General features: G+C 49.3%; 1 protein-coding gene across 4 annotated transcripts; it reads right to left on the minus strand.

Annotated features, from left to right (window-relative positions):
• Positions 1-1,014: 1,014 nt before the first annotated feature.
• On the minus strand, positions 1,015-12,891 carry CGREF1 (cell growth regulator with EF-hand domain 1). 4 transcript variants are annotated; one of them, XM_081156326.1, is made up of 7 exons: positions 12,788-12,835; positions 12,558-12,616; positions 3,403-3,514; positions 2,290-2,355; positions 2,134-2,204; positions 1,877-2,001; positions 1,015-1,667 (listed from the first exon to the last, which is right to left on the minus strand). In XM_081156326.1, exons 3-7 carry the CDS (start codon positions 3,507-3,509, stop codon positions 1,224-1,226), a joined length of 813 nt encoding a protein of 270 aa, XP_081012452.1. In that variant the 5' UTR covers positions 3,510-3,514; positions 12,558-12,616; positions 12,788-12,835; the 3' UTR covers positions 1,015-1,223. The 4 variants fall into 4 exon arrangements, with proteins under 4 accessions (XP_081012452.1, XP_081012454.1, XP_081012451.1 ...); XM_081156328.1 differs by lacking the exon at positions 12,558-12,616 and having other exon boundaries at positions 12,788-12,891; XM_081156325.1 differs by lacking the exon at positions 12,788-12,835 and having other exon boundaries at positions 12,558-12,662.
• Between the last annotated feature and the right edge of the window lie 1,034 nt (positions 12,892-13,925).

The raw sequence follows: 13,925 nt of genomic DNA on the forward strand, positions 1-13,925 counted from the left end.
GCTTCCCGAGGCTTTGATACTGCAGTCGTTCCTCCTTCCTTTCCGTTCCCTCAAGGCACCGCCCCACGTAAGCCCAAAGGAGGGGCTGCCTAGACCCGAGCAGCAGAAGTGCCCCAGGCTTGCCACCAGCTGTGCCTGTGGTCGGGCCCTCCATCAGGGTAGGTAGTGACAGGGAGCCTTACTGGCTGCGGAGGACACTAAACTGTTTGTACCTCAGGGAACCTTCCAAATAACCACAAATCATGAGAAAAGCTCCTCTAGGCTGTGCCATCACAGACTCCAGTTCCGTGGCCCCAGGAGTGGCTCAGGCTGAGCCAACTTGACAGGCCAGCGGGCAGGGATCCTACTCTGTGGTTTGGTGGGGCCTTTGCTGTCCAAAAATAGCTTCCCAGTGACTGCCCCACAGCCTAAAAGCCCCACCCTTGGAGCAGCTTTGTAGTTAAGGCCGTGCCTCAGCCACAAATGTGACCGGGTTACAGAGCATTGCTGTCCCTGGGGGAGCCAGGGCTGAGGGCACAGGGGAGTGGAGGTAGGGTGCATGAGCCACAGACGGACCTGAATTCAGATCTGCCTCTTAATTAGCTGTGCCACCTTGGTACATTATTGAACTCAGTCTTCCTCAATTTCCCCATCCGTGAAATGGAGCTAGTTCGGTCTGGTCATAGAATTATTGTGAGGTAAAAACACACAATATAGAAAATGCCCAGTATAATGCTGGTGTGTACGAGGCTCTCGATAGATGGTAGTTATTGTTAATATTGGCGGGGTAGCTACAGGGTAATGGGAAATATCTGCCCTGAGCTACAGGGGGGCACTGGGTATCTGCACACCAGGTGAGGGGGGCACAGGAGTGTTTGGGCCCCAGGGAGACAGGGAGAGGCTGAGCTCTCAGCACCAGCTGGGAACACTGGGAAAGCTGAATCCCTGTTCCTCCAAGAGGCCTGTCCGGTCCCCAACCCCCTGCACCTCTGAGGTCTGGCCAGGCTGGACCAGTAAACAGGTGGTCCAGGGACATGAGTTTATTCAGTTCTTTATTGGTCGTCTGGGCCCTAAAGCTGCCCCTCAAACATAGGGTCTCCATGAGCTGTAGAGAAAGACCTGCCACCTACTGGGACCAGGAAGGGGACACAGAGGTGGTTCTTGTCCCAACATACACACCCCATCATTTGGAACTTATGTTCTGGCACTGAGACTTCTAGGGGTACAAGCTGTATCCTCCAGGTTTACATCTCGTCATTCTCCAGTTGAATAGCATGAACCTCAAAGTCATGTGGAGTGTTCTTGGACTCCAATGTTTCCCCTGGAAGCTTTTCTGCTTCCTTTCCAGTGTCCCTGGCCTCTGCCTGTCCCCCAGCCTCCTCTCCAGGGCTGAGGGCTTCTCCTCCAGCTTCTGCCTGCCCGCCAGCCTCCTGCACAGGCTCCAAGGACTCCTTTCTGGCCTCCACTTGTCCCCCAGCTTCTCTGGGACCCAGGGCTTCCTGTGTGTCTTGTCGTGATGGGCTTTTAGCTAACAGGGCCGGCCTCCGTGAATCTTGGGGCTCCAGGGGCTCTTTGTGCTCCGAGTGCCTTAGGGCCTCTCCTGGAAAGTTGATGAGCTCCGCAGGGGTCATGAGCCCATCTCCGTTCCGGTCCTGGGTCTCGAGCACCTCGTCCACTACCAGGATCACCTGTGGAAGCACACAGCTGCCATGGGGTCTACAGGGACCAGAGATGTTTCCTGGAGCCCTGATCTTCCCAACACCCCTCCCCCCATCCCTGTCATGCAAGCTTTGAGCATTCCTGGGGATTAACCAAAAGAGTCATGATGAAATAGACCAAAGCCCCAGGGAGCTGGGTCTCCTTCACAGGAGAAGGGTCCCTATCCAGCAGGGCTTACTGGGTTGGTGGTGAGAGAGTCAGCGGTTGCGGGGGCCAGAGCTGCTGTCAACATGGACATCAGCTCCAGGCCGTCCAGCTGTCCACTCTGGTCGTAGTCATGGAGGGCAAAGAGGTAGAGCAGAACTAAGGAAAAGAAGCTGCATCAAAGAGGTGTCAGGACAGGAGGAGGCAGGAGGCAACGGGATGGCCTGAGGCCAGTCGCTGCTCTGCCGCCCTGAGCCTCCCTTCCAGTGGCCCCCCAGCCCAGCCCCTCACCCTGCTCCCGGCTCATGTGCTCCGGTTCCTCTTCCATCCTCTCTAGTCCCTTGAGGTAGCTCTGTAGAAGTCTGACAGAAAAGTGGAAAATCAGCCCCTGGGAGGCCAATCTGCAGGCCCAGGCCTAACTCTCAGGCCCCAGCCCAGCCTACTCACCGGAGCTGCTCCTGGCCTGGCTGGAAGGGGTTGCGTAGGGCCCGCTGCTCCACTTCAGGGGCCAGCCTGGAGGAGGGAGGGGAGGACCAGCCTTGCAAAGAGCCTTCCTGAGGGCCCAGTCTACCAGCCTTCCACCCCAAGCTCCTGGCAGAGTTCTCTCCCCAGACCCAAAGGGAGTTGCTCTCCCAAATTCCCCAAAACCTTGTGGAGAGGAGGCCCTTCCGGTTTCCTCAGAAACAGAACCTTACTCCCTCAGACTCTATGTTAGCAGAGTCCTAACCTAGGTGGTATATAAGTGAAAACCCCCATAAAACATCTGGTTAGAGGCCAGATGAGGGCACACCTAGTCGATATAAGTTGGAGACCCAAGAAAACAGCGCAGTCAGGGGCAGGACAACGTAGATTATAGCAACAATTCTACCCTGATGCTGGGCAAAGGGGCAGGTCTCTGGCTGAGCTCAGTGGCACTGCCCACTTTGATACAGACCCCATTCACACGACACAAACTGGACTCTTTTCCCCTCAAGCTGTTGGTTTTGGAGTTTCAGGCTGCTTACGGTCTCTTTGTCAGTCTTTAAAGCTCAATATTTGCCCTCAGTTCTGGATGAGGCTACCTGTTTGCCCAAGTCAATCCAGACCTGTGATGCCAGAGAGCTGGCAGAAGCTGTGGCAGCAACCTTGGTCATTGCTGTTGCTCCTGTGTGTGTTCCCCACCCCACCCAGAATCCACGCTGCAGAGGTGTAAGAAAGGTATCCTGAGAGAGTGGAGATGGTCTGCTGATGGCCTCGACTTCTTTGAGGTCCCACTCTCAGGTCTTGATAAGAGGACTGCAGCCCCTTCTCTGGCCCATAGCTTCTTCCCTGGCCCTCACCCCTCATTGGAACTGAGCTCCTGGCTCCAAATGAGTCCAGCAAACACAGATTGCATGCCCACATTGTGTGGGACACTCTAACAGGCTCCAGGCAGAGAGGTGGAGGGGGGTGGGCAGGGACACAGAGGTTAGGCAGTGTACATCCCAGTCTCCTGCTTCCCAGAGGGGCCCACAATACCCTCGATTCTCCAGAGACTCTCCTTGCTCCCAGCCCAGGGCTCTGACCTCTGAATCTCATTACCTAGTGGTTCCATCCTTGGGGGCAGCCTGACTCAGGGGCAGCAGCAACAGCACTAGCATTCTCATCGTCAAAGGTAACATCCTTCCTGGAGCTGGAACAGGTAACATCTTCCCTAGGAGCAGAGTTAGGGAGTCAGGGGGAGGGGGGGTGTGCCACACAATAGGGGATTGGTGGGTTAAACAGGTACATTTTCTCTCCCTGCCTCCACCTCTCCCTGCAGCCCAGCTGACAGGACACAGGGACATCAGTGATCCCCCTTGGAACTTTGCTCAAAATAAATTTGTCTCCAGATCCAGTGTGTAAAGTGCACAAAGACTTGCTCTGGAAGTGGCCTGTGGGAGGAGCCCCTGCCCACACCCCATCCCTCTCACCCTGCAGCCCCCCAGGTGCTTGGGGGAGCGGTTTAAGTACATCCAATCCAGTTTAGTCCACTTGTTTTACAGATGGAAACTAACTCGGAGAGGTTAAGAAAAGGGCCATACTGGAAATGCAAAGAGTCACAAAAGGACCAAGACTTAAACAGAGAGGCAGGTTGTTAGTTTGTGTTTATTAAAATCTTACAGATGAACAAATCAAAAAAGGCACAGACACCTTGAAACAGGTAAAAACTCAGGCAGGGACTGAAAACGCAACAAACCAGGGTCAAACCAACAGTGGTCCCAGGAACTGGTACTTACTAAGTGCAAGTAGGAAATCAGATCCCAATAGGAGGGAAAAAGCAAAAACTTCCCCTTAGACCTACATTGTGTAGGCCCATTGGCAGCAAAGCCACTTGATTATATAAAAACAGTCAAAAGAGAGAGGCTCAATCAAAACCACAGAGCATAAAGCTTTCCAATTAGTCCCAGGGGTGTGTACATGGCATGAGCTCCTGAGGAAGCAGATGCCCACCCAACCTGAGGCCCGAGACCCTGCGCCCATCTCTAGGTAGATAAATCCTTGGCTGCTTGGTCCAGGCAGAAGACGAGGAACCTCTGAAACGGTGCCCTACACACTGGCTGGCACTGAATTTCCCTGGAAAAAGGTTCATAGCTTTCAGCAAATTCTCAGAGTTCCATGACCCAGACAAGGTTCAGAACCACTGCAGGAGCTGACATCAGCTTCCTAAGAGATGCGGAGAGCAGCTGAGCAACTGGTCTACAGGAAGATACACGTGGGAACCTGGCTGTAGCTGCGAGCAGAGCTGCCCGAAGAAGCAGCAGCAAAACATGGAAGTCACATGGAGGTGAAACTAGCGAGAGCCCTAGAAACTGTGTTCAGTTTTCCATGCATACGTTGACCCCAAAGGATATGGTGAGTCTACACAGTTAGTCCACAATCCCCAGTGGCCAAAGGGGTTCTGAAGCCACAGCTGCCCCAAAGGCATTCACAAACATTGGCTGGCAACACAGGTCCTTGTGCTTTAGTTGTTGCACCCAAGAGAGAAGACAAAGTCCCAGGCCCATACAAGGGAGGCAGCTGGAACTGAGATCCCCTTAGTCCCTGGGACCCTCAGAGATCCCACCACAGAGGACACCCCTCAGTAAAAGGGTGGGCTAGAGAAACACCCAGGCCTCTATGTCTGGGAGTATGCTAGTAAATGTCCCAGTGAAAGTAACTCCAGAGCTGGATAAAAATAGAAAGTATCTTTTCAAATGCAATGAGTTGGCAAGAAAGTAAGCAATTCTCAATATAAAAGCAGTGAAACCAGTAACCCAGAGGAAAAGTTAGTTTACAGTCAGCTTTTGCCCTAAGGGTAGCTGCCAAACCAAAAACCCTGGTGAATTGGAGCTCTCGATTTGAGTGCTTTGTGCAATAGAGGAGACCAGAGAGAAAGCCTGGACCCACGCAATGTGAGCAGACTAGTAGGAGATGCAAACAGCTCAGCTCTCAGTCTAACAGTAAACAAAAAGTAAATTTGCCCTGAAGGACAGCAAGCACAGAGTCATTTGACCTTGGTACAGGGTTGAAAGAAAAATATCTTCCCTGCGAATGTGTAATAAGCCTGCTCTTATGTGGGTCTGAGGCCCAATTACTGCTACCTCTGGGCTTCAGAAACCTAGGGCAGGTCATTTATTTTGAAGTGGCACCTGGTTGACAGTACCCCCAGTTGACCGACAGAAGAAAATGTACGCTTGTCTGAAAGAACACACCTACAATCCAGGGCTCCAAGAAGTTCCATAGGTCAAGTTTCAGGGAGCATGAACACCCAGCCAAAAAAGTCATAAACACACAAGGAAATGAGACACTGTGAACAAGAGCCCGCTAAACACTAGCAAGCAGAGCAGATTTGCAAAGCTAAAGATATTGTAATTATCACACACGAACTATAAAGAATATTTAATATGTTTTAAGACATTAAAGAGAAGCTTTAAACTATGAGAATGGAACAAGAGCATAAAAACGACCAAGTAGATTTTAAGATGAACCAAATATAACTCATGCAAATATAAAGAAAAGTTTGATTTTAAAAATACAATGAGGGTTAAACAGATTAGACACAGACGTCGTAAGGATTAATGAACTGGAAAATAGATCTGAATAAATTATTGAAAATACAGTGTGTGAGGGAGGAATAGAATTTCCTCTACCCCAGCTGGCCTAATAATAAAATAGATCTTATAATAATGAATACAAGTCATTATACATTTGTCCAAACCCATAGAACATAGGACACCAAAAGTGAACCCTGAGGTAGACTATAGACTTTGGACGATTAGGATCAGTATAGGTTTACCAGTCCCTTATGTGCTACCGTGGTGGGGATGATCATAATGGGGGAAGCTATGCATGTCTGGGTGCAGGGGGTAAATGGGACATCTCTGTGCCTTCCTCTCAATTTTGCTGTGAAGCCAAAACTGCCCTAAGGAAAAATAAAGTCTTAAAAAAAACCTGGCACAACTTCAAGGCAAAAGATCAAATCTGCCATTATGGTGGGAGAATGTAACATACCACATTCAGCAACTGAAGGGTTAAGCAAACTGAAAATTAGTAAGAATGTAGAATGTTGAGTAAAATATTCAATAAGCCTGAGCCAATGGACAGAGAACCCCACTTCAATCACTTGGCAAAAACATATTCTTCTCAACACTTGGAACATTTATAAAAACCAACAAATAGTGCGCCGGAGAGTATGGCTCAATGAACGTCCAAGAATCAGTCTCACACTGTTATATAACTAAAATGCAATTACATTAGAAATCAATAACAGAAGTGACATGAAAAATCTTATATATATGGAAATTAAAAAGGCGTGCTTACATAGGATCGACGAAGATAATGGAACTTGGTAAATACTTAGAATTGGATAATATTAGGAAAATATACATCAAAACAAGACATATAGCTAGAGTGGTATTGGAGGGAAATGGGTTGACTTAAAAGTTTATAATAGCAGAAAAGCTAAAGTTCATGAGTTAAGCTTCCAATTCAAGAAGCTAGTAAAACAGAATAAATTTAAAGAAATTAAAAGGAAATAATAAGCCTGGCTGGTGTTGCTCAGTGGTTGAGTGTTGACCCGTGCACTAAGAGGTTGCCAGTTCAATTCCCAGTTAGGGCACAGGCCCGAGTTGGGGGCTCAATCCCCGGTGGTGGCATGCAGGAGTCAGCCAGTCAATGTCCCTCTCATCGATGTTTCTCTCTCTCCCTTCCACTTTCTCTGAAAAGCAATGGAAAAGTATCCTCAGGTGAAGATTAAAAAAAAAAAAAAAAAAAGGAAATAATAAAAGATAGCATAAATGAAAAATACAATACAGAGGAGCAACAAAGCCAAACAATGGTGTTTTTTATAAAGGACTAACAAAATAGACAAACTTTTGACAATTTCCATTAGAACAAAGAGAAAGGGACAATAAACAATATTAGGAATGAAAATGTGAACATGACTACAGAAATTGAAATTTTTTATAGGTATATCTTTATTGATTTCAGAGAGAGGAGGGAGAGAGAGAGAGAGATAGAAACATCAATGATGAGAGTCATTGATCGGCTGCCTCCTGCATGCCCCCGACTGGGGATCGAGCTCGCAACCCGGGCATGTGCCCTGAGTGGGAATTGAACTTTGATCTCCTGGATCTTAGGTCAATGCTCAACCTCTGAGCCATGCCCGGCTGGGCGAAATAGAAGAAATTTGAAAACTTAGCAGATATAGCCAATTTCCTACAAAAACTTAAAAGCAAAACTGACACAAAAAAATAGAAAATTTTAAGTCTGATAATCGTGAGGGAAATGAACAAATCAGTGAGTATTAACCAATATTGTTTGTGGAATTGTAAACCTGAACCATTTCTAGAAAGCAATCTGCAAACATGTATTAACTGCTGTGAAACTCTGACCCAACAAAACCATCCCGGGAATTACATAAAGAAGAACGGGCCCGGCCGGGCATGGCTCAGAGGTTGAGCATCGACCTAAGATCCAGGAGATCGAAGTTCGATTCCCAGTCAGGGCACGTGCCCGGGCTGCGGGCTCCATCCCCAGTAAGGGGCAGGCAGGAGGCAGCTGATCAATGACTCTCTCATCATTGATGTTTCTACCTCTCTCTCCTTCTCCCTTCTTCTCTCTGAAATTAATAAAGATATAATTTTTTTAAAAAAAAGAACAGAAAAGAAGTTATATGGGTATTAGCTGTGCTATTACTATTAGTCAAAGAAATGTAAACATCTTGGAGGTCTAACATTTAGGCAATGGCTAAGCAAATCATATTATATAACAGAGCCATTAAATATGATAAAAATTTCAAACTCAGAAGTTGTAAAGAAAAAAGTGGACAGGTTCGAATATATTAAAAGCTTAAATGTCTGTATCATGAAAGATGCCACAAATTAAGTTCAAGGACACAAATGATAGAGGACTGGAGGGAAGGCAACTAGGGCTCAAGGCTACGTGGCTTCTCAGGAGGGAGGAGTTCACCACCACCTGGGCCTCAGCAGGGGCTTGAAGACAGAATCTCCATAGAAACCCCATGGAGACTGAGTGGAAATTGAAGAACTGCTGAGACATGTGCCTGATCCCCGAGGATTGCAGAGAAGGCCCTGCCGGTAGAGTGCCTGCGTGGTCAGGAAGCAATGGCTGAAAGGGAGTTTAGGTGAATGGCCACCTCGCCCAGTTCTTTGTATTCAGCGCTGCTGGTTTGAGGGGTGTTGTTTTGGGGGGTCAGTTGCAGCTGAGGGTTCCAATCTCCAAGGTGGAAGGAGGGGCACATAATGGCTGAGAGGGCCAGGTGGCCAGACGGAAAACGCCACAAGGTATGAACCATGGAGTGGATGCCACAGAGGACACCATGGGATGCACCAGCAGAAGTTAAGACCTCTGGTGACAAAGACCGAGAGGGTGAGCATCCGAAGGGAAGGAAAGTATGAATATAAGCTTGTAGTATAAGCATAAATGGTATTTGCTTCTCTAATATTTATTAAGCACCTACTATAGGTGAGGCACTATCTTATAAATTAACATAAAGTAGAATACCTTATTCCTTTTCTTCCTTAAAGTTTGCAAATATATAAATAGGAAATGATTCAAATGTTAAAACAGTGATTAACAGAAAGACAGAGAAACATAGAATTGCTAATAGGTGACATAGTCCAAAGTTTAAGAGTGTGGGCCTCAACCTCAGGCTGCCTACCTTCAAATCCAGGCTCTGCAACTCACTAGCTGTGTGACATCTGTGTTTCAGTCTCTCTACCTGTAACCTCTCATGGGGTGTGGTCAGGTTAAACGACCCGAGACCTGTAAAGCACAATACCTCGCCTTTTTCCTTCCAGAAGTTTTCCTGGACTGCTTGACAGTGGCTTCACACTGACCCAGCATCCTGGTCTCCTCACCAGAACATTGTCTAATTGCTTTCTCCTCCCCATCTGTTTACTGACAGGACCTAGGCCAACAGGAAGCACTGAGTAATTTAAACCCCACAGAGCTGTCAAAGCCTATTATTAAGGCTTGATATATCACCTACTAGCAATGGGCTTCTAAAAGAGGAGAAAGAATACCTCTAGTGGTAGCAGTTCAGACATTGGGGGGAAGTATCCATCAGATCTCACTAATCTACTTGCTCAGGAGACCAGCAGTCTGGTTTGAAAACAGGTCTACAAGTTCTTTTTATTTTTTTTAAGATTTTTTTTTTTTTAAAGAATAGTTTATTGAATTTTAGAGAGAGAGGAAGGGAGAAGAAAGACAAGTCAATGTGAGAGCATAACATAAATTGGCTGCTTCCTACACACCCCCCTACTGGGGATCTAGCCCGAAACCCAAGCATGTGCCCTGATCAGGAATCGAACCAGTAACCTCTCAGTGCACAGGATGACGCCCAACCAACTAAGCCACACTGACCAGGGCTTAAACATTTTTTTTTATTGATTTTTAGAGAGAGAGGAAGGGGGAGGGGGAAGAGAGAGAGAAAGAGAGAGAAACATCAATGTGAGATTGAAACATCAGATTGGCTGCCTCCTGCACACCCCCTACCTGGGACCAAGCCCGAAACCTGGGCTTGTGCCCTGAGTGGGAATCCGACCGGCAACCTTTTGATGCATGGAACCATGCCCAATCAACTGAGTCACACCGGCCAGGGCTCTACAAATTCCTTGACACTCCTTCCCACAAAAGCTCAATTCTAATTCACCTTTCCTTGTATATGAGCTGGACTTAAGGACTCACTTTTAATGAATAGATGAAATGATGCTGCATGATTTCCAAGTCAGTTATAAAAGGTGACATTGCTTATGCCTGGTTCTGGTTCTCTCTCCTTCTTTCCCTCTCTCCCTCTCATGACATGCAGATATGCACCTCTGGAGCCCTGAGCAGCCATGGAAGAGGTCTGGGGTCCCTGAAGCCACCATGCTGAAAAAGCCAAGTGGAGAAGCCATATAGACATAGAGACACCTGAGGAACCCCAGCCATTCTGGCCTCCAGCTGCTCATACCTTCCCAGCCCAGGGACCACACAGGTGAGAGAGCAAACCTTCAGGTGATTTCAACCCCCAGCCTTCAAGCTACCTCAGCCAACAGAATGGAGCAGAAGTGTATTTGTTTCCACAGCCCTGCCCAAGCCGCACATTTATGAGCAAAGTCAATGCTATTGTGTTCAGCCACTAAGTTTTGAGGTGACCTGTTAAGTTGTCACAGTAATTAGAACTGATTTCACGAGTGTGTGGCCTGCTCTCAGAAGGGCCCTGTGCTTAGTCTAATGCTCTGCTCTCATCGTCTTGAAATTTTTAATTTTATTTTTGCACTGGGCCCTGAAAAGTATGTACCTGGTCCTGAACCCTGCCCGCATGAATTACTATCACTCTTCTCTTGGTCCTATGTATCTGTCACACTTACGCAGCTAATCAGTATGTGCAATTGAAGGAGAACAGAGCTTTGGAACCAGACAGACATGTTTGAATCCCAGCCTCACCACACACTGTCCCCAGAACCTTGGGTAAGTTAATTATCCTCACTAAACTTTAGTTACCTTAACTTCATAATGGAGAGAGCACTTACACCACAGGGTTAGAGTGTATATTAATTGAATAATGAATTATTTGTTGCACAAACTAATGCCTCTCATTCTTGTACCTGCCTCTGCTATCTTCTCCACTTTTTTGTGTGTGTTTTTTGTTTTGTTTTTGATTTTATTTTTTTCTATCTTCTCCATTTAAAAAACCCTCCATACTCCATCAGATTAATCTTCCTTTGCTGGAACTCCACTACTCCAAAACCTTCAATGGCTCCCTATTTCTATTACAGCCTAGAGTCCTCACCTGGGCATTCAGGGTCTTCTACAATCAGGTATCAAGTTATCATGGTGAACTCATCTTCCAGTGCTTAGTCACACTAACACTTTGCCTCAAACAGAGGGGTTAGTGGAGTCTCCTGACATACTTTTCACTTTCACTTTTCCATGCTTTTGCCCAAGCTGTTCTACCTTCTCCCTGGAATATCCTGGGCCCTGGTGACAACCTTAGCATTCTGGTTGTAGTCCACTTCACAAACTTAAATAAGTGCACATGGACTTTTGGTGTCATCTAACTAATACTCTCTCAAGCAATGTTTCCAACTTTGACATTTTTGGTACAGGTAACCCACCTCCCTCCATTACTTAAAGGAAGTCAGGCTCAGACACTAGAAATGAGTAATGAGACAGGCATAATGCGGGTTGTTCACACACATTTCTAAGCATTTACAAAGCATTTGTAAGCAACAGAAATAAAACAAGTATTGAACCACGGCCTGTCAAAAACGTTCCTAATCATTTTCTATAACTATAATGTGTGTAAACATAATTTACCCTATGACCACATAAAAGCCACCGCAACCGTCAGTTAACAGTCATGATGTAATTCAGTAAAGTTATTCACATCCTACACGCACACACATCCACACTCACGTTCACAGGGGCCCTCTGACCTCGGATTTCTTCAGGCCTTTGAACCAGTGCACGAGAGGCGAGCCTGCCTTGGGGTTAGACTTCTGATCAAAGCCTGCCTCTCACAGTGCTAACGGGGTGGTCTAGGCAAGTGTCTTAACATCTCTGGGCCCTGGGATCTTCATTTTAAAAACCCAGAATAGCATCTATCTCATGAGGGCATGGGGAGGACGCCACATGATAATGTAGGTTAAAAGGCTGGCAGGGAGCAGATGCTCCTTGAGTAGTTCAGAGGCTCTAGGATGTGGCAGGGCCTTTTGCCTTGCGTAAGTTCCAATCCAGTGCCAAAACGTCTTCCCCAGCACCCATGACGATGGCCTTCAGCCTCCGCTTGACTTTCCAGGATGGAGCCCAGCACCTCACAGGGTATCCATTCCATTCCTGGCTAATTCTGTCAGGAAGTTATTTGGACCAGAATCCTCTCCCTTAATTTACCTCTCTGGCGCCTCCTGGGCCTCCCAGCATCACCCCCAACCTCCCCTCCCCTCCTCCTCCTTCCCCTCCCCCTGCCCAAGAGGAGAGGCAGTGGCTATACGGCCCAAGGGTCCCCCGCCCGCGCTGGGCTGCAGCCTGGAGCCTCGGCCCTCCCGGGCCCCTTTAACCCGCCTGTCAAATGAGAAACTCCTGCCCGCGCCCTCTCCCCAGGGCTGTCAGAGCGAAGGGAGACAGGCGGAGGGAAAAGCCCTCGGGTAACTGCGAAGCCTCCGAGTCACGCAGAGGGGGCCCAGGCTTCCCCCCTCTTCCTGTACCTGCCCTGGGGGTGACCCCTGTACCTGCTCTCGGGGTGACCCCTCCCGAGAGGGCCCGGGTCCGCCGCGGCCGCGTCCGAGCCCTGGGGATGCAGAGGGACTGCGCCTTCAGCATCCCGACCCAGAGGCCGCGAGGCCGCCCGGCCCCCGCCCCGCCCCCGCGCGGCCGCTGCCCCGCTGCCCCGCCGCCCCGCAGCCGCGCCGAGCGCCCCGGGCCGCCCCCAGCCCGCGGGCCGGGCGGGGCTCCCACCCACCTGCGGCGGCGCGGCGAGGCTCCGGCTGCGGGCCGGCGGCGGGCTCGGGGCTGTGGCCAGCTCGGCCGCCCGGCCCTCCCCCGGGCAGCTCCACGTGGCCGCTCCACGTCGCCCGCCCGCCGCAGCCGCCGCCCTGGCCCGGGCAGAGTCCTGATCGCCAGCCCGAGGGCAGGGCGCCCGCACCGCCCCGACCCGTGCGCCCGCCCGCTGGGCCCCCGGCAGCCTCCGCCAGTCTCCCCTCCCCCTCCCCGAGAGGGCGTGTGTGCGTGTGCGTGTGTGTGTGTGTGACACAGACAGACAACTAGAGAGACAGAGAGACAGAGAGACAGAGAGACAGGTGGGGATGCTCTGCATCGGAAGCATGTTTAGCCCTGGCGATGCTGCGGGGGCCACTGCCTGCAGGGACCCAGATGTGCGCGACAAGATAGAATGCGATTGTGACTGGTGTATGTGGCTGCGTGTCCGAGGAACTTGTGATACAGGGGGGTTATTTTGTGTGACCGTGTGCCCAGTGTGACAGCGTGGGCTTGAAAGAGTCCGGCCACGTGTGACTGCCTGCCTGGTGTGTGATGGCACAGGAGGGTATTAGTGGCATGTGTGTTACGGTATCTGGGTGAACGCTTCCTAAATAGCTTGAGATACGCAAGTGGCAGCTGTGACTGCCCACGTCCAGTGCCAGTGTCACTGTGTGACTGTGACTGTGCACATCACTGAGAAGTGGCTCCATATGAGGCATGGAGGGGAGTCTGGGAAGAGTATCATCTTAAGGGTGATGGTGGCAGTTGTTTGCCAGCACAGAGCATTGCAGAGTGTGGCTGTAGCTTTGCGGTCAAAATGGAGTGTCACCAACTTTTGGCACAGTGGTCAGTTCCTCCACCAAGGCTCCAGACTACCTCCTCACCCAAGGACTTAGTTCTTTGAATAAATGACTTCTTACCTCTCTGGAATCTTCTCCCTCTCCATCAGCTGCTTCCCATCAGCATCCATCACAACAAACCCGCTCTCATCAAGGTCATCGTGTGCTCTTTCCTGGGGTCACAGCCCCCGTTGGTTTTGGCAACACCATCTCTCTGTAGAGTCATTTCTTCTCAGTTTCTTTGTGCTTCAGATTTCTCTGGGCTCTTTCCTCACTCCCTAT

Source organism: Miniopterus schreibersii, assembly GCF_964146895.1.
Source record: "Miniopterus schreibersii genome assembly, chromosome: 13".
NCBI lineage: Eukaryota > Metazoa > Chordata > Mammalia > Chiroptera > Miniopteridae > Miniopterus > Miniopterus schreibersii.

What these genes read in the sequence shown, in the direction of transcription:
- CGREF1 (XM_081156325.1), bottom strand. Translation starts at nt 12,648, where the DNA reads ATGCTGAAGGCGCAGTCCCTCTGCATCCCCAGGGCTCGGACGCGGCCG. An exon ending in CCCAAGGATGGAACCACTAG is followed by an intron (nt 2,356 to 3,402) that starts GTAATGAGATTC and finishes TCCCTCCTCCAG; the next exon opens with GCTGGCCCCTGAAGTGGAGC. An exon ending in ACTCTCTCACCACCAACCCA is followed by an intron (nt 1,668 to 1,876) that starts GTAAGCCCTGCT and finishes GTGCTTCCACAG; the next exon opens with GTGATCCTGGTAGTGGACGA.